The 19,732-nt window shown below is 36.1% G+C and overlaps 1 protein-coding gene across 1 annotated transcript in view; it reads right to left on the bottom strand.

Annotated features, from left to right (window-relative positions):
• Positions 1-19,732, bottom strand: part of LOC140138408 (uncharacterized) — a 36,752-nt gene that overhangs the window by 9,659 nt on the left and 7,361 nt on the right. Inside the window, exon 3 of the mRNA XM_072160305.1 lies at positions 2,329-2,454. Coding sequence (XP_072016406.1) covers positions 2,329-2,454 — 126 coding nt within the window. The remainder of the gene's footprint in view (positions 1-2,328; positions 2,455-19,732) is intronic.

The following is a 19,732-nucleotide window of genomic DNA, read 5'->3' as shown; positions in this document are numbered from 1 at the left end:
ACTCGAAGAAATATCAACAGAAGCCCAGCAACACAGTGGATGTTGTTTAGCGGTGAAAGGATCTGCTTTTAATGGGACTTGACTTGCTGGTCATTGCTGCCTTCTTCAAGCATGGAAAATACATCATTACATGGACAGATTACATTTATATTGCGAACATTTCAAAAAATCAAAATTGAAGATCAAAAGTTTGTTGCTCAAGAATGACAGATAGAGCAACTTTAAGTTTAAAATAACATGTGTGACATAATCTAATAACAAATCATTCTATGATTGAACTTCATCAATGCTTCTGCTGGACAATTTGAATGATGAGACTTTTCAGCAACGATGAACAAACTTTCTGAGAATTACACAGCATACCAAACTTTGTCGCCAATCATCTGTTTAAAAAAGAGACAATAATTTTTCAAGTATGAACTGGTACCATCAGAACAGAGCTTTTGGCATATTGTTTATTTGTCATAGTCATTGTTTTCATTGAAGGAAAATATCCAAAATTGTAATCCTTGTTCTGAAGATACCGTACATGTGTTACTTTACTTACTTATGATGACTTTTAACAGAAATAATCGCAGATAAATGAACAGTTTGTTTAATCACAACCACATAGACAGTCAAATTGACAATTATGGAAACTTGAACAGGCTCAGTGAAAAAAGAATCACTTTGAGCATAGATTTTTTTTTCTCATTTTTTTTAAAGGAAAGGAGATGTAACGGGATCCGATACCCCTGGGTACGTTATAATAAATCACGCCCTCTTTGGGTCCTTTGAGTCTCCATCATGGCAAAATAGCAACTAAACCACGTCGTCTTTGCCTCCTGATTTATTGTAGTTTTATGAAGCGTTACATCACGCAACACATAACTTTTGAAAACTTACTGCAAAATTTTCTAAAAATAATATTATTTAAGTATTGACAAAATATTTGACAAAAATGTTTGCAGAAAATACTTCACAATAACATTTTGACAACATTTTAAAAATGTTGTTATAGTGTGTTTTAATACAAAACGTTTTAAAACATTTGCATGACTTTTTTACCAAAACCAAAACCCGAAATATAACCCCTGCAAAACGTTTTAAAAACGTTTTGTGTTTGCTGTGCCGGGGTAAACCTATATGCACAAGATCTAGTATGAACCATTGAGGCCAACGCCGCGCCTTAGGCGCACAATTGGGCTACTCAGTGGCGATCACTTGCCGCTATACTCAAAAAAACCGTGCCGCTACTTGCCTAAAATTGGGCTACTTTGCAAGAGTCAGGTCGCGGCAGTAGTTTGAGGGTTCATACCACTAAATCCGTCTGTGAAGCGGTTTCCGGCAAAAGTTTATCACGCATATAGTCCCAACTTTGCATAAAAATTGTGCAAAATCGGTACAATATTAACAATTTTAGTGTTGAAAATCGTGTTTTGCTAGAACTTGTGAATGTGATCTCTACTAATTTGAACAGAAAACGCGAACATTTTAGTGATGTTTACAATGATGAGCGCATGAACACACGAGGTCAAAACGCGGTTAGCAGTCGGACGTAAACACAGGAAAATCGGGCCTCTTTATATAGCGCTATATTTCTCAAAAAGTAGACCTAAAATGTTGTGTCAATTTTGTTCCGATTAAGATGATATCAAATATATATTTGAAAGTAAGACGTAACTCGACTTACGGTTTAAAACGTGACCCCTATTTTCCTTTCAATTTAGCCGATTTATAAAGGTTTTGAGTCTCTGAAGCTCCCAATTGCAATTACAAAGCGTAACTTCCCATTGAAGTACCGGAAGTTTTTAAGTCAAGTGCTTTTCCGCCCAATTGGGCGATTTAAGTTCTAAATTCGAGTAAATCCGCCCAAATATACAGTATTGAGCGCTTTTTTGGAAGCTTAAAAATTGGGTTAACGCGGCCTGGCGAGCCAATGTGCTGCGCCTTGGCACAGAAAAGTTTTGGCAACACTCACTACTCAGCCTCATCTATCGTTATATCCACACGTAGCTCACACGTGCTGGCAGGATAAACAACAAAATGCCTGTACACTTGAAGATTTATATAAGAATAATCAGATCGGCATTCAAGAGCAAGCATTTTTGTGTAAATCATATCTGTCATATATAATATAATATAATATAATATAATATAATATAATATAATGATATTAATATAATAATTATGTTCGCATTAGTAATGCAGCTGCTACCTCAAAATGTGTCGGCTTACTCTCGATTACTCATCTTGCTAATATGCTCCGTGCTAGGCCTCTTAGTGATTCATGATTAAACTACTTCAACATAATAATTAGTCCAAGAAAGATAAAAATGCTTTTCTTACCACAATTGTCACAGGTTTGTTGACAGGTAGCTTTGAAATTATTGTCGACGCCACATTGTTCACTATTGGTACAATCATAATCATATAAATCAGCTGCATATTCTGTCATATCCTTACATGTCCATGCTAAGAAAAGTAACAAAATGTCATATATATAGGGGGTCATGTCGTTATTCCGAAGGACCGTTATTCCGAAGGGTCATTACTCCGAATTTACAACAAGGCTCATTATTCCGAAGGGTCATTACTCCGAAGGTTCACTATTCCGAAGGGTCATTACTCCGAAGGGTCATTATTCCGAAGGGTCGTTATTCCGAAGGGTCGTTATTCCGAAGGGTCATTACGCCGAATTTAAAACAGGGCTCGTTATTCCGAATTTACAACTAGGCTCGTTATTCCGAATTTAAAACAAGGCTCGTTATTCCGAATTTAAAACAAGGCTCGTTATTCCGAAGGGTCATTACTCCGAATTTAAAACATGGCTCGTTATTCCGAATTTACAAGTAGGCTCATTATTCCGAATTTAAAATAAGGCTCGTTATTCCGAATTTAAAACTAGGCTCGTTATTCCGAAGGGTCATTACTCGAATTTAAAACCACGCTCGTTATTCCGAATTTAAAACAAGGGTCGTTATTCCGAATTTAAAATAAGGCTCGTTATTCCGAATTTAAAACTAGGCTCGTTATTCCGAAGGGTCATTACTCCGAATTTAAAACCACGCTCGTTATTCCGAATTTAAAACAAGGGTCGTTATTCCGAAGGGTCATTACTCCGAATTTAAACCAAGGTTCGATATTCCGAATTTAAAATAAGGCTCGTTATTCCGAATTTAAAACAAGGGTCGTTATTCCGAAGGGTCATTACTCGAATTTAAAGCAAGGTTCGATATTCCGAATTTAAAATAAGTCTCGTTATTCCGAATTTAAAACAAGGGTCGTTATTCCGAAGGGTCATTACTCGAATTTAAAGCAAGGTTCGATATTCCGAATTTAAAATAAGGCTCGTTATTCCGAATTTAAAACAAGGGTCGTTATTCCGAATTTAAATTTAATAGAGGCTCGTTATTCCGAAGGGTCATTACTCCGAATTTAAAACCAGGCTCGTTATTCCGAATTTAAAACCATGCTCGTTATTCCGAATTTAAAACAAGGGTCAAAGATTCGAAGGGTCATTACTCCGAATTTTGGAGTATGACCCTTCGAGTATTCCCTTCGGAATAACGAACCTGGTTGTAAATTCGATTCAATAGGGTTCGTTATTCCGAAGGGTCATTACTCCGAAATGACAATAATGGGCCTTATAGGTAAAAAAAACCAATACAAAAGAAAGAAAGAAAGAAAGAAAGAAAGAAAGAAAGAAAGAAAGAAAGAAAGAAAGAAAGAAAGAAAGAAAGAAAGAAAGAAAGAAAGAAAGAAAGAAAGAAAGAAAGAAAGAACTAAAGAAACTAATTAATCAATTAACTAATTAATTAATACTTTGGTTAAATAAAAGCGAAAAATACAAAAATAACCTAATTTGCATATTTAATTGGCGGCCATCTTGGGTTTTTAGATGTCGGGATTTCAACAGAGTAAAGGTACAAAACGAAACATGCTAGAAACCTAACTTTTTTTAATGAACGATAAAAAAGTATGGAGTTAGATTTTTGTTAAACATGAATTGGTATAATAATAGCGTTCCTATTAATGCACCGAAAATTAAAATGTTTGGGTTTTAAATACTTGTTTAAACACTTCAATACGTTTACTTTGTAATACCTTTAAAGGTTACCATGATTACAGTTAACGGGTTAGGCCATTTTTAATCGACTTTCGAAAAGTTTTTTGATACATTCATTGATTTCTCAAAAAGTAAAAATCGCAGTTTAACAAATAACGGTTCAAATGAAAGCCATTATTAGGGGCTAATTGTTGTATCACTATGAAAGGCCTGACACCAATATAAACACTTATTTCGGTGACCCAAGTTCATGGTCATTTCTGCTCACGCACTTTTTTACAGATGGCCTAGAATTTCATATTTCGGTTTCAGCGATTGCCCGAAAAAGGTGGTATGTTTTTGAAAAGCGTTTCCGCTTGGAATGTAGATAGTTGTTGTTTCTATTACTGTTCGCGATTTTAATTTATGCACTTTTTAGCCGACAATTTTCAATGCATTTTACATAATAGAAATGTCGCTGGCATAAATACCGATATTTTTAACAGTATCGTTTTTTAAACCAAAATATCATAAAAAAGAGTTCCCAATACTTTTATGAAACCATAGATACCAAATCGGACTGCAGGTGATGAACAGATTTTGAACTAGAATTAAAAGAACCAGCGTAGGCCTTCTCAAAATGTACTTTCTTTAAATATCGAGTTGTTTAATTTTGGACTGCTTTTTCCTTGTTTTTATAACAAGAAAATGCTTTACATACCCCAAACTTCTCACATAGTCTTGGCTAAGTGTCCGTTACTGGTTGATATTATTAGAATTAAACGATTTTCATGATTAACTTACTTTTACCGCAATGTTTTCCCTCGCAATGTTCAAATATATCCCCAAAATGGCGTTGCTTTCAGTCTCACATTAATGACAAGGTTGTCCCAAGATGTGTGAGAGTTTCTGACACTATATTCACGGGTATTCTATAGCTATTCAAACATATACAAATTTGGCTGGTTTGCGATAAGCTATACCATTTTCACCCTGATGTGGTAGACTGGATCCTTCAGTTTTTCAACAACTACGCACGGTCATCGGGTTGTGCTGTTGGTGAATAAGGCAACGTGACGGATTGTGGGTAAATAAAAGACGCCGTCATTAGAGGCCAGAAGGATTCAGGCTACTGATATGGCAGTGACATCAGCACTGTATGAATTTCATTACACTCCCTAGCGTTCGATCAAAGCGCTGATGTACACTCGCACACGCTTAAAGACGCCGCATAGATGCGCGAGCGAAACAGCTGCTTCAACGTGTTGACGTCACTGCCACATCGGGGTGAAAACTGGTATAGGTCAGGCTTCCTCAAATAGGTTTGTTGAAGCGCCACATGAAATAAAAGACTGAAAAGCGCCACTCAATGGCTGCGAAGCAGCTTTCGCGGTGCTTTAGCACGGTTGGGGAGTCACAGGGTGCCCCCTGTGAAGTTATCGTTTTGTTTTTTAAGTTGAGGTGCAAATGACGCCATTTGGTGCAATATTTTGCACTATTTTAGCCTGTCTTTACACGGAGAACATGGGAATTTATTTATTTATTTATTTATTTATTTATTTATTTATTTATTTATTTTAAATCTAAACGGCGCCTCGCGCCACTCGGGAAGCCACGCTATTTGCGGACCCCTGGTATAGGTAATAGATGACTATGAAAACTTTCCGCATACCGAATATGGGTTTAGCCCATATTTAATTGCCTTTAGGCCCTAGGATTTATTTTTAGAAAAGAAAGCCTAAGACCATGAAGACTGGAGCCTAATCAATTGAGAAGGGAATGGATTTTGTCACAATAATATCAAAATTAATATCGTCCATAACAAGAAGGAATGCATCACGATTTTTGATATCCAGCTATAGTATTTTAATTGATTTACACTGAACATGAAGCTATAATATCTCTACTATATAGCTTCATGCACTGGACATTTGCAGACCGACCTTCTCCATGTAGCGAGTACCACATTAGATTGTGTTTACAAGAAATATATAATAAGCGCCACTTCCACGAAATGTCCTATATGCCAGCAACTTTGATGATAATATATTATCTACAACATCACACCTGTTTTTCAAGAACTCTCTTTTATCTATTCACCTCAAAGAAAGGATTAGAATTATTATAATAGAATCCTGACCCGATGCAACGCATTTTTAATGAGTTGCTGAGGGACTAGAAATCTTTATGGTCGAATGAACAACGTATGACCACTACACAGGTCAATGGCCTTATTGTGTTCTGGCGGGTTATTTAAAAGCACAGTCCCTGAATTTTTCCAGACAAGGAACAATAGGAACAAATTGCCTGGCAATGGGGTCACATATAATCCCAGTCTATAGTGTGATCAGAACATTATAGGCAGGTAATCATTATAGTATAATCAGTACGAAAAGTCCAATGCGATTTTTAATGTATTTTAAAAAATTCAAAGAACCACTTTTTAGCGGGAATTTTGCAAGTTACACAGCTGAAGTTGTAAAATGGTTGAAATACTACAATATTACGGCGTAAACAAGAATATGTTTGTTTGGTCTTTGTTCCTATAGCCACATCCCTTAAGGTACATGAGGTAAAGAGTAAATTAACCAAATTAAACAGTAAATTAAACAGTCACGTAAATACTCAAAAACACTAAGGGCTAACTATAGCCCCTAGGTCTATGGCCTAACGATAAACACATTTAAAGCAATAATGTGTGATTTGCATAAAGAATAGATTCCTATTTAAATGTTTGTTTTCGCTTTTAATTCCCCTATAACAACATTCAAGATGTTAACAAAAAATATGTCCCGGCACTCCGGCCATATTCAAGGTTAAAGGTCAACACAGTGGTCAAATTTCAAAGTTGCTCAAATCTGGTTAACAAATTATTCCTCTCATTGCAAGGATTCAGAAAAAGTATAGTTTGACCTACCTGCGACTTACCGTTCTTGAGTTATAAGCAAAAGGTCAAATTTTGGGCGGTGGTCAGTTTTTTTGGCCACACAGGGGCCAAAAATTAAAAATGCTCCGATTTCAACGCAAATGGTCTCAAATTGCTCGCCATGCAAAAGCAAGTCAAAGAAGGTTTTGTTTGCACTGTCTAAAATGCTTCGTTATTGACAAAATTGGCCATAAAGTAATTTTTGGCCCCTATGTGGCCAAAAACTGGAAAAGCGTTCATTTTTCTAAACATGTATGCCCTACTGAACTCGGGGGGGGAGGATGGTTGGGGGTATAGTGCCGACAGGCGTTGGGTAGTAGGGGCCTGTCGGTAATAAATGGTGATTAAAAGGGTTTATTGGGTATTATAAAAATGAAAAAAGGGTAATTGCGTGTACATTTTTGACAAAATGGGTTTATTGGGTATAAGACTTGAAAAAGGGAGTTATCGGGTAGAGAAATTTCAATAAATATGGAACAAATTTCAAAAGTTTTAATTTTTTGCAAATTTGCAATAGAAATATAGATGCCAATAGTTTGATTTTAAGTTTCTTCATTAATTACTTCATGGCATTTTTATGATAAAATTGGGTAGAATGTAAAAAAGAAGGAGGGTCTCATCTAGCATATTGAGAGGGCGCACCATCAAATCACTCCACGATTTATGTACCAGTGAAATTCGGTTAAAATAGTCCACCGCTTATTTGAGCTTGTTGCGGCTTTATTTTCAAAACGTATAGTCAAAATTTGCCCATTTTCAGCTCATTTGCTTCCGACAAGTGTCTACATGACAAAATATGAGAAAAAGTCCCAATGTTTTATTTCAGAGATGGACTTTTGGCGCGAATTTGGACAATGTCCGGTTTCAAAAATTGAGTGATTTTTTAGGGTTAAATTTGCACGTTTTTTTTCTTTGCGGCCAAATAGCAAAAAAGTAGATGGTCACCAATATATTCTGTTAAAAGAATAATATTCTACACGTGATAAGCTTTAATTTGATACCAAACTTTTTATCTATATTACGTTTTTGCAGTGACAAAACGCCATCCAAACGTGCGTATTTCCTGTGTAATCCAATGGCGCAATCATTGGTGGTGCGCTCTCTTATAAGCGGCTTTTAAAGTGTGTTGCTATGTACGCGCATTTTTACAAAAAAACATAGAATAAGGGCAGAAGTCTTAATAAATCATTTTATTTCATTCGCAAATGCTTGAAATAACATTTGTGATTAGTTTTAGCAATAATGGTTTTTTTATTTATCCAAAAATACAGGTCTCTGACGTTAAGAAAAGCATCAAAAATCTACTTATATGAGCGCTTTTGCTATAGATTTATACTAAATCAGAATAACGTATAAAACTTGTATTTTTGCTTAAAATGCCAAAATCAGTAGGCCTAGTTTGAAGACAGAGAACGAGGGGGGGGGTAATTTGACTCAATTATGTAAACAGGCCTATATTTAAGGTATTAAAATATTTGTACACACATAAAGTACTTTTCACAATTAAAAAAATTAAAATTAAAAAGTATCTTTTTGCATAAAACATTCAATTTTATGGCCAACCTCTTCAAACTTCTGCATGTTGATAAACACGTTGAAATTTGGGTCTTTTGGTGATTCGGAACTGATATTTAGAGCACCATTTCTTCCGAACGGAAAGTCGTAGAGGGATGAAATCTTGGGAAATGACTAGAAACTGTCTCTAGTTTACTTAAAAATGTAAAAATTGGATTTTGATAACTATTGACGTTTATAAGAGGGCGCACCACCAAATCACTCCACGATTTATGTACCAGTGAAATTCGGTTAAAATAGTCCACCGCTTATTTGAGCTTGTTGCGGCTTTATTTTCAAAACGTATAGTCAAAATTTGCCCATTTTCAGCTCATTTGCTTCCGACAAGTGTCTACATGACAAAATATGAGAAAAAGTCCCAATGTTTTATTTCAGAGATGGAGTTTTGGCGCGAATTTGGACAATGTCCGGTTTCAAAAATTGAGTGATTTTTAGGGTTAAATTTGCACGTTTTTTCTTTGCGGCCAAATAGCAAAAAAAGTAGATGGTCACCAATATATTCTGTTAAAAGAATAATATTCTACACGTGATAAGCTTTAATTTGATACCAAACTTTTTATCTATATTACGTTTTTGCAGTGACAAAACGCCATCCAAACGTGCGTATTTCCCTGTGTAATCCAATGGCGCAATCATTGGTGGTGCGCTCTCTTGACTTTAAAAAAGGGGTCTTTTCTTATTATTCGGCTAATTCCAATCAGCCGGAATTAGCGGACCGGAAAACTGGATGGCGCCTCTGCCGAACTAAATTTCCCTTTTTTTTCATTTCATATTATGTTAGGGAAATGTGGCTGGGAGAATGTATGTATGGCGAAGAGTGGTGTGAGATCTAGCTATCTCGCTGGCAGTTTTCCGGTCCGCTAATTCCAGCTGATTGGAGTTAGTCGAGCCAAATACGCCCAAAACGCCATCAACGTCAGGATGGGTGCCAGTTATAAGATAACTCTTGACAGGCACATTATACCCGTCTATTCAAAAGTTGAGTGCTCTCACTGAACTTTTAGGGTTGAAATCCATGAACACGAAGACAGAGTAGGCCTATTAATCAACTGATGACACAATCTTAGAAACAAACAGGTTGTAGGAGTTCTACATACAGGACAACTAGGGGTTCTAGGAAATTGCAAGAACTCAAAATGGTTCCTTCTGGCTTTAACAGAACCTGGCTTCTCATGCCTAAAATGGTTCTTTCTGGCCCTTGCCCGGGGCCATTGCATAACCCTTTTTATTATAGTTCTACGTACATGACATTCTAAGTATAGGTTATCGCGAAAGTCTCTTTACCATTTCGAGCCTTTATATCTCTCACATGTATTATCGTAAGGGAAATCCAAATACATATTTGAAAAGAGCACACTTGTACAATTATTCTCAAACTCAGGTGCCCTTTTTAAACCATGGATATCAACTTTTAGATATTCAAGTCAGGAATGTTTGCTAATGATGTTTACCAACTGTAGATATTTGATTTTGGACTTCAGAAGTTTAAATTCTGTCACTAGAAGCTACTGGACCTTTCAAAACAAGAAAATACCTGGTTAAGTTTCAGCTAGATTACCATTATGTCATCAAAAGCTGCTTGAAATGGCAAAGCCGATGTAAGCTTTCATGTTGGATCCCTCGTATAGGCCTACACTTTAAAGGCTACGTTCTACATTCAGTTTGGATATGTTAAGAAATTTCATGTGAGACCAAGGAAAAGTCAGTAATAATATATCTTAGTAAATGATTTCATTTTACTCAGTACTTGATATGTTTTTCCGGGGTTTTTCCTTTAATGACGCATTTTTGATGCAATGAAAGTTGCCCTGAATTTTCCGGTCCACTGATTCCGGCTGATTAGAGTTAGCCGAGCCAAAGCGCCCAAAACGTCATCAACGTCAGGAAGGGTGTCAATTATAAGAAAACTGTATCAAAATATGTCAATCGCTCCCTCAAAACCAGGAACATGGTATTGGCAAACTATGATCTTTGAGAATGTGATATAGGCCTATTTAAAAATGAGAAAATATGTTTGAAAATGTTATCAAAAGTTTGATAATACGGTGAGATTTTCAATGTTTTTAGATAAAAGGATTTGGTATTGTTAGTGTCACTTTTTGGTCCACGTCGAATATTCGATGCAACAAGTTTTTGCTATTCAATATTAATATGTCTATTATATTTCCATAATGAATTACAATTCACCAAACGCATTGTATTTTCATGTACTATATTATGGAAGAAAAGATGATGCAGCTCTGGCTAGCTTGCTAATCAAACTTTGTTTTCAAATTTTATAATCGCAACATCATAATAATCTTAAGGCGTGTCGGAATAGTCATGCAGAAACTCAATTTTCATTGGATAGATTAGGAGATTAATGAAAAGTTACACCTCGAAGATTTGAATGGGTACGGAATGCAAAGAAACAAAAAAAAACACCAAAAAACAAAGGGGGGCACTGAAGTGGGCAAATGGCGAAATGATGATATTGTATACACTCCTAGATAGTGAGAACCAATCAAAGCCTCCGTAATGCTGGTTTCATACTTTCCTGCCGCTTGCCGCTTTGCCGCTCTGAAGATGATTTTACTTCACTGCGCAATCTCACTAAAAACGCTAGCGGTGACCAGCGGCAAGCCGATATATCGATTACTCCACCGCTTTGCCGCGGCGGCAGCACCGCTGGGAGTTGAATTCAAGTCAACTCGGAGCGGTGCCGCTCTGACGTATGAGAACAAAATACGATTTTGGAGCGGTGCTGAGCGGCAAGAGTAGCTTTCAGAGTCATGCCGCTGCCGCTTAGCGGTGTGCCGCTCCGCTTGCAGAAAAGTACAAGCGGCATGATGAAGCGTCATGCCGCTCAGCGGCAATCGGCAGAAAGTATGAAACCAGCTTTAGTAAATTACTAGCCGTGCATAAATGTTGCTTTCGGACGCGTTCATTTTACTTGCGAGTTGGTGCATTTGTATTTGCCTGCATTTCCCACATTTTTAGTAACAATTTTGTTACAAAAATGAAAAAGTAACAGGATTTTTTTTTCTCGTGTATGAAATAGGTTAATAAATGCGTATCACTTGTTGCTCGAGAAATTGTACAAAATAATGCACTTGTACTGAGATGTTGATGCGTCTAATGCACTCCCCCTTCGAGGCTCGTGCATTAGACGCATCAACATCTCAGTACGCGTGCATTATTTTGTATAATTTCACTCCCCAACAAGTGATACGCATGTATTAACCTATAATTAAGTCATATTCGGGTTTTCTCATATTTAATTTCTTTGAAATTGCAGCTTCAATTGGCTTTTTTATTTGAAAGATATCGGATATTCGGTTCTCATTATGGTCATAGACGTGGACAAGATAACGCAAAATTGAAACCACTTATCATTCCTTTGTCTCGGTACCAGCCGGCTTGTGCTCCTCCGTCACTAAACAAAGTGACGGAGGAGCACAAACCGGCTGGGACCGAGACTAATCATTCCTTTACTAATGCACGTATGCAATTTCTTTTGTATTTTATTGTTTTTATGAGGCAATTTTGACAAACTTGTAGTTAAACTGGTTATTAAACCTATTTTATTACAGAAAATTTTGTTTTGTATCTTTTTTTTATTATTGCAAATAGCCAAGCCATGTTTTGTGATTCAATTTGCATTTGTAAATAAGTGATAAATGTTTCATTTTTTTTTTCATCTCAAAACTAATTATTATGTAACAAAAAATATTTCTGACTGTAGGCCTAATAAGGCCAGATTTTGCAATTATAAGTATAAGAAATTAAAGGCATTGGGTGTCATTGCTCACAAGTGCACTTCACTGAAATGTGTCATCATATCAAATGAGACAAAAATGTGTTGAATGATTCATTATAACTTAAGTTGTGTGGTACTGTTTATGAGCTTTCTGTGTTACTTTTTAATATTTGACTGACTATATTTTTTGCAAGTTTTGGCCATTCTTTTTTTTTTTTCTTTTTTCCTTCTTCCTTTTTTTTTCTCATTCTTTCTTTTTTTCTTTCTTTCGTTCTTTCTTTCTTTCTGTGTCTGTGTGTCTGTATGTCTTTCTTTCTTTTTATTTTTCTGTCTGTCTTCCTCTCTCTCTCTCTCTATCCGTCATTTTTTTTACTTTTGTATTTCTTTATGTTTTGTCTGTCTGCCTGCCTTTCTGTCTTTCGTCATTTTTTTTCTTTAATTCTTTTTTCTGTCTGTCTCTTTCTTTCTTTCTTTCCTTCTTTCTTTTAATACTTTCTTTTATTACTTTCTTTTATTACTTTCTTTATTTTTTGTCTGCTTTTTGTCTTTTTTCTATTTGTCTTTCTTTGTCTCTCTCTTCTCTCTCTCGCCCTCCCCTTTCTTCGTTCTTTCTTTTATTCCTCTCTTTATATCCTTTCATTTTGTCTATATTGTTATCTCTCTCTCTCTCTCCATTCCTCTTCTTTCTTTCTTTGTTTCTTTCTTTGTTTGTTTCTTTCTTTTTTTACCGATAAGGCCCATTATTGTCATTTCGGAGTAATGACCCTTCGGAATAACGGACCCTATTGAATCGAATTTACAACCAGGTTCGTTATTCCGAAGGGTCAATACTCCGAAGGGTCATTACTCCGAAATTCGGAGTAATGACCCTTCGGAATAATGACCCTTGTTTAAAATTCGGAATAACGAGCCTAATTTTAAATTCGGAATAATGACCCTTCGGAATAACGACCCTTGTTTTAAATTCGGAATAACGAGCCTTCTTTTAAATTCGGAATAATGACCCTTCGGAATAACGACCCTTGTTTTAAATTCGGAATAACGAACCTAGTTTTAAATTCGGAATAACGAGCCTACTTTTTAATTCGGAGTAATGACCCTTCGGAATAACGAGTCTCATATTAAATTCGGAGTAACGACCCTTCGGAATAATGAACCTTAATATAAATTCGGAGTAATGACCCTTCGGAATAACGACCCTTGTTTTAAATTCGGAATAACGAGCCTGGTTTTAAATTCGGAGTAATGACCCTTCGGAATAACGACCCTTGTTTTAAATTCGGAATAACGAGCCTTATTTTCAATTCGGAATATCGAACCTTGCTTTAAATTCGGAGTAATGACCCTTCGGAATAACGACCCTTGTTTTAAATTCGGAATAACGAGCATGGTTTTAAATTCGGAATAACGAGCCTGGTTCTAAATTCGGAGTAATGACCCTTCGGAATAACGACCCTTGTTTTAAATTCGGAATAACGAGCCTTATTTTCAATTCGGAATATCGAACCTTGCTTTAAATTCGAGTAATGACCCTTCGGAATAACGACCCTTGTTTTAAATTCGGAATAACGAGCATGGTTTTAAATTCGGAATAACGAGCCTGGTTTTAAATTCGAGTAATGACCCTTCGGAATAACGACCCTTGTTTTAAATTCGGAATAACGAGCCTTATTTTAAATTCGGAATATCGAACCTTGCTTTAAATTCGAGTAATGACCCTTCGGAATAACGACCCTTGTTTTAAATTCGGAATAACGAGCGTGGTTTTAAATTCGGAGTAATGACCCTTCGGAATAACGAGCCTAGTTTTAAATTCGGAATAACGAGCCTTATTTTAAATTCTGAATAACGAGCCTAGTTGTAAATTCGGAATAACGAGCCCTGTTTTAAATTCGAGTAATGACCCTTCGGAATAACGAGCCTTGCTTTAAATTCGGAATAACGAGCCTGGTTTTAAATTCGGAATAACGAGCCTAGTTGTAAATTCGGAATAACGAGCCCTGTTTTAAATTCGAGTAATGACCCTTCGGAATAACGAGCCTTGTTTTAAATTCGGAATAACGAGCCTGGTTTTAAATTCGGAATAACGAGCCTAGTTGTAAATTCGGAATAACGAGCCCTGTTTTAAATTCGGAGTAACGACCCTTCGGAATAACGACCCTTCGGAATAACGACCCTTCGGAATACCGAACCTTGTTGTAAATTCGGAGTAATGACCCTTCGGAATAACGGTCCTTCGGAATAACGAACCTTATCGTTAATTCGGAGTAATGAACCTTCGGAATAACGACCCTTCGGAATAACGAAGCGAAACCATATATAGTTGGTGTATACAGGTAACATGTTTAAAGTGGCATAAAGTAGGCCACATGCCTAAGGAGGGGCAGGAAAGTGGAACACTAAAAATTGCATCCAAAATCTCACACACAAAACGGGTGTTCTTTAGTTACGACCCCAACTAGACATTGTGCTCACAGAGCACGGCCCTTAGCCAGTGATGTTGATCTTTTTATGACCTTTGACCTAGAGTTGTTCATGTGACATATTTGTACCACCAGCCTATAGTTCATTGTAGTGACGACATTGTAGGCCTACTATGTAATTTACAGGAGCAGCAGCAGAAAGAAAGAAAATCGGATAGAAAAACAGGACCTAGCTCAGCTAGGTAAATACACAGATATGTCCGTGGAAGGCTATTCTTACTATAATGTATACTTTAAGGGATCTAAAATGAGCGTTTATTGCGTTTCGACAGTATTTTTTGTGGGACATGAGAGCACCTCAGACCTATCGAATTGCATTCTGAATACGATGCATGTCTTTCTGATATCAAATAATTTTCATTTTTTGAAAATTACAATATAATACAAATTTTATGACAAATTATAAAAATTTGATATTTTTCAAATTTTTGATATATAACAGTCCTCGAAGTAAATTATATAAATCTAATGATATATTCTTGAAGTGTATGTAGCAGGAAGGAAAAGCCGACGGTCAATTGAAAATTTTGACCTTTCATATTGAAGATATGGATTTTTTTCCCAAAAAGACCTAATTTTTTTTTGGTGTTTTGGGAAAAAAAATCCATATCTTCAATACGAAAGGTCAAAATTTTCAATTGATCGTCGGCTTTTCATCCCACCTACATACACTTTAAGTATAAATCATCAGATTTATAAAGTTTAATTCAAGTACTGTTAAATATTAAAAATATCAATTTTTAATGATTTGCCATAAAATGTGTATTAAATTGCGAATTTCAAAAAATCAAAATTATTTGATATCAGAATGACATTCTTCGTATTCAAAATGCAATTCGATATGTCTGATGTGCTCTAATGTCCCACAATAAATACTGTCCAAACGTTCATACCCCAGCCCTTAAGGGTAGCCAAAGGTTTTTCATGTGCTTGAATACAGAGGGCCGTAAATTCATAACAGAAACAGCCATGCAGAAAATGAACAAGCGTACTGGGATAAAGTAGGCCACTTCAATATAATAGAATATCGATCCACCGTCAAGACATGAAACTTGGCTCAGCTCGTGCCCGGAGCTCATGAGTCGGGGGGGGGGGGACCGGATGCCGGGGGAGGGGGGCACAAGCCGTTTTCGGGAATTTTCATAAGCATTTTATAAATTTTAAAATCGATTGGGGGCACTTCCTCTGGCCCCCATGCCCGCCCCATGAAGTTACGCCACCGTCTGGAAAATGTGTTAATTTTGAATTTATATAGCCTAATATATATAGTTGAGGTTAATTTTCCTTCACTAATTGTGACATTTTTTTTTTTTCGCTCCTGACATCTAATTTTTTTCGGGTCAAAGGTGGAGCAATTTTTGTCCCCATGCATCATACGCGGATATCGTTTTGTTATCCCATCACACATGGCTAGTTTTTATAATGGGTCCCCTGTGTAACTCATCGAGGGCTCATAAGTTTCATTTGTAATCACTACCGAACTTTCATGATCTGGATGAACTATGGTATTGTTTCCGTAATTTTTATGTCAGTTCCTGAGAATTGACACCTTCTAATACAGGTTTGACGATCATGTGACAAATCAATTCGGCTGTTCCAGTTAAATTACATACCCATTGGCCATTGGCTGTTCCATTTAATTTACATACTCCCTCTGAAATGACCCCAAAAAAGTATGTAGTTAATTCCTATTCTTGTAAAAAACTGATTTCTATGGAATCAACTATACAAGTTGATAATTGACTAAGCCTATTTGCCTATTGTATAATATAACCATTTGTTTAATTAAGTTAATTCATTTTTTATACCTTATATATTTGTATGTTTGCATGTCCGGCCCTACTTCTTGTAACTTTGAACTAATTTGTGATTTTATTTTCCATCCTTTTTCCTTTAATAGCTCACTGCATCCGTCTGATGGTTCGTCTGATGATACTGATGTTACTAATGTTAATAATGAAGCTAGCTGTACCTACTATGATTCAAGTACTACAGGGTGTATCAAAATGATTGGTACCTGGATATGAAACATTTTCAAAAATATATCAAAAATATAAAATTGCTAGTTAATATAGTTTTTGTACTATAAATAGAAAGGGGCATATGTTAACTTATTGATCTAATAACCTGAAGATAGGTTGATGCATCTGAAAACTATTGTCATTTAAACCGTCGAGCTTCTAAACGAAGATCTTCGTAATCATAGTTTTACTTGCACAACACAAGATGAATAGGTTCACTGCTTGAACTATTTATTGCATACATACTCTCAATCAATATCTCATTTCAGTCTACATAACATAAAATTGCTTTGCATGTTTTATTAGGAAGAAAGTTCTTGAAGTCTCTGCCTTTCGACTATGGCAGTGTGAGGTGACAAGCCCACCTTGAATGAACTTTACACATTCTGTAACTGTCCATATCAAATTTTGAAACATTGTAAGTTATAGCATATTTGCATTGGATACTCCTTGCAGTTCTAAATCTTCTCAGCACTTCTCCATAGCTTCGTGTCAACCAGAAAATTCTTCACTATGAAACCACGCTGAAGTGGAGAATACTGTGGAGCCATTCCAATAATCCTTACCAGGTCAAACCTATAACAGACACGTCTACAGTCTAAAACCATCGAGCTACTAACTGCCACACCATCTACTTAGTAATCTCAATGCATCTTACTACAATTTGAATAACCGTCCTCAAAATAGGCAACAGATAAATTTTGATTAGATCATTTATATACATTATGAATGGAGAAATAGGCATGGAAAAATTAAAACATTTCTAAGGTTTTCAACATATCATTCTCACTTAAAACGTATTTGTAGTAAAATAGAGCTTTAATGATAATGGTTCGCTACTGATCCAGCGTTGCGATGAAAAGTGTAAAAACACCTACTTTCCTATAGAATCATGTATCTTCTGAACGGAATGTGCTATCTTAATGATCTAAAATTCTTAGAGAAGATAATACTACTATAATTTTAAATATTAAAACAATTAACCCCAAACTGGTACAAAAAATAGTTTTAAAAATCTGCAAAAATGAGAAGTCGTCGGTACCAATCATTTTGATACACCCTGTATCTAGAATCACCAACCCAGCATAAAAAAATAATATCTCTCTCTTTCATTTAAATTCCAGTGATGCCATTCTAATGATGCCATTGACTATCTCTCTGTTTTTAACCAGCATTTTGACATTTACGGGTTCTCAAAACCCCGGTTTACTTCTGATGACAATTCTTTGCTTGTGATTTTGGTGATTTTTCCGTTGAAAATTGCGTTAGAGAGGATCGTCGAGGTGGCAGTGTATCATTGTTTATCAAATCAAGCATCAATTATTCTATCAGAACTGATCTAAACATCACTGCTGATCATTGTGACTATCTTTATTGAAATAACTCCCAAAAGGTCATCATTGGCATTGTTTACAAACCAGAGCATGTCATCTTTGCGGATTTAATATCCTCTCTAACAAACACACTCGATCTTGTTTCCAGAGAGAAAAAGACTTGGTTTTATTATGGGTAACTACAATATTGATCTTGTTTACGAGCACAAATCCAAGGTTTCTGAATTCCTTAATTTAGTTTACTCCCATGATTATATTTCAACCATCACCCGCATAAAATCCCCGGGGGGGGCACTCACATGTTAAGGTGGTACGGGTATGTGCGGCGCTCAAGGGTCCCTTTTTCAGGCTCTCCGGCAGTTCCTTAAGCCCCACATTTGGATCTGCTCCAGTTCTTTGAGCCTCAAACTCTGTCAATTGTAGCTCTTTAAGCTCAAATTTGGAAAAATTTAGAAATTTTTAGCTCAACAGCCTATAATTTGGCCCTAATTTCAGTTCTTCAAGCCCCTATTTTGCCCGAAAATCAGTTCTTAGTTCCCAAAGTTCGGCGCTCCGCGCCGCACACCCCTACCAAAATTTAAGTTGAGTGCCCCCCCCCGGGATAAAAACAAACAAAAACGGTCACACCTCTGTAACGTTAATCGACAACATTTACAAACGACATCGCTAGTATCATCAACCCTGGTATTGGTATCATGGACCCCGTCTTCATTGGTTTTCAGCACTTTTAAGTAATTGACAACAATAAGCCAATTAAAACTACACAAACCTACCAACAGCGTCAATTTTACCCGAACAACATTAAGGGGGTACTACGCCCCTCGATATAAATTTGTGTCTATGTTTGCATTTTCTCAAAATACTAATAACACAGTGGTAACAAAAGTTATGTATATTATAGGGCAAGGAATCCAATTACTACACTGGAATTTCAGTGACCCAAGACAAGCGGTTCGTTATTTATGACAAGAAATAAGGTACCGCTAGGATGTACCTTATTTCCTATCATATATACTGAACCGCTTGTCTTGAGTCACTGAAATTTCAGTGTAGTAATTGGATTCCTTGCCCCAATAATATATATAACTTTTGTTACCAGTGTGTTATTATTTTTTTTGAAAAATGCAAAAATAGTCACAAATTTACCACAGGGGTGTAGTACCACCTTAATGGTTTAAACAATGCGCTTTCTCTAGTTGATTTGCAGGTTGTTGAGATTCTTCAACAACCCGATGCATGATGGGTATAATATTTCCATTCATAAATTCAATGACATTCTTAACATTCATTGTCCACTAAAAATAAATCAATTTCTAAGCGCAATACTCCGTGGGTAACTAAGGCACTCATTAAATCTATCAAAACCAAGGATAAATGTACTGTCTAATACGACGAAGGAACCCATTTTATTTTGTGACATTTTGGATGCAACTTTTTGAATGAGTACCGAACCCACTTTATAAAATTAGGAAAAAATAGTTTTAAAAATCTGCAAAAATGAGAAGTCGTCGGTACCAATCATTTTGATACACCCTGTATCTAGAATCACCAACCCAGCATAAAAAATAATTTTTCTCTCTTTCATTTAAATTTTCACATTCTATTTTGTGAAATTTTGGATGCAACT

Source organism: Amphiura filiformis, chromosome 17 (assembly GCF_039555335.1).
Source record: "Amphiura filiformis chromosome 17, Afil_fr2py, whole genome shotgun sequence".
NCBI classification, from domain to species: domain Eukaryota; kingdom Metazoa; phylum Echinodermata; class Ophiuroidea; order Amphilepidida; family Amphiuridae; genus Amphiura; species Amphiura filiformis.
Note: the sequence above shows the minus strand (reverse complement) of the source record. Positions and strands in the feature narration are given on the sequence as shown.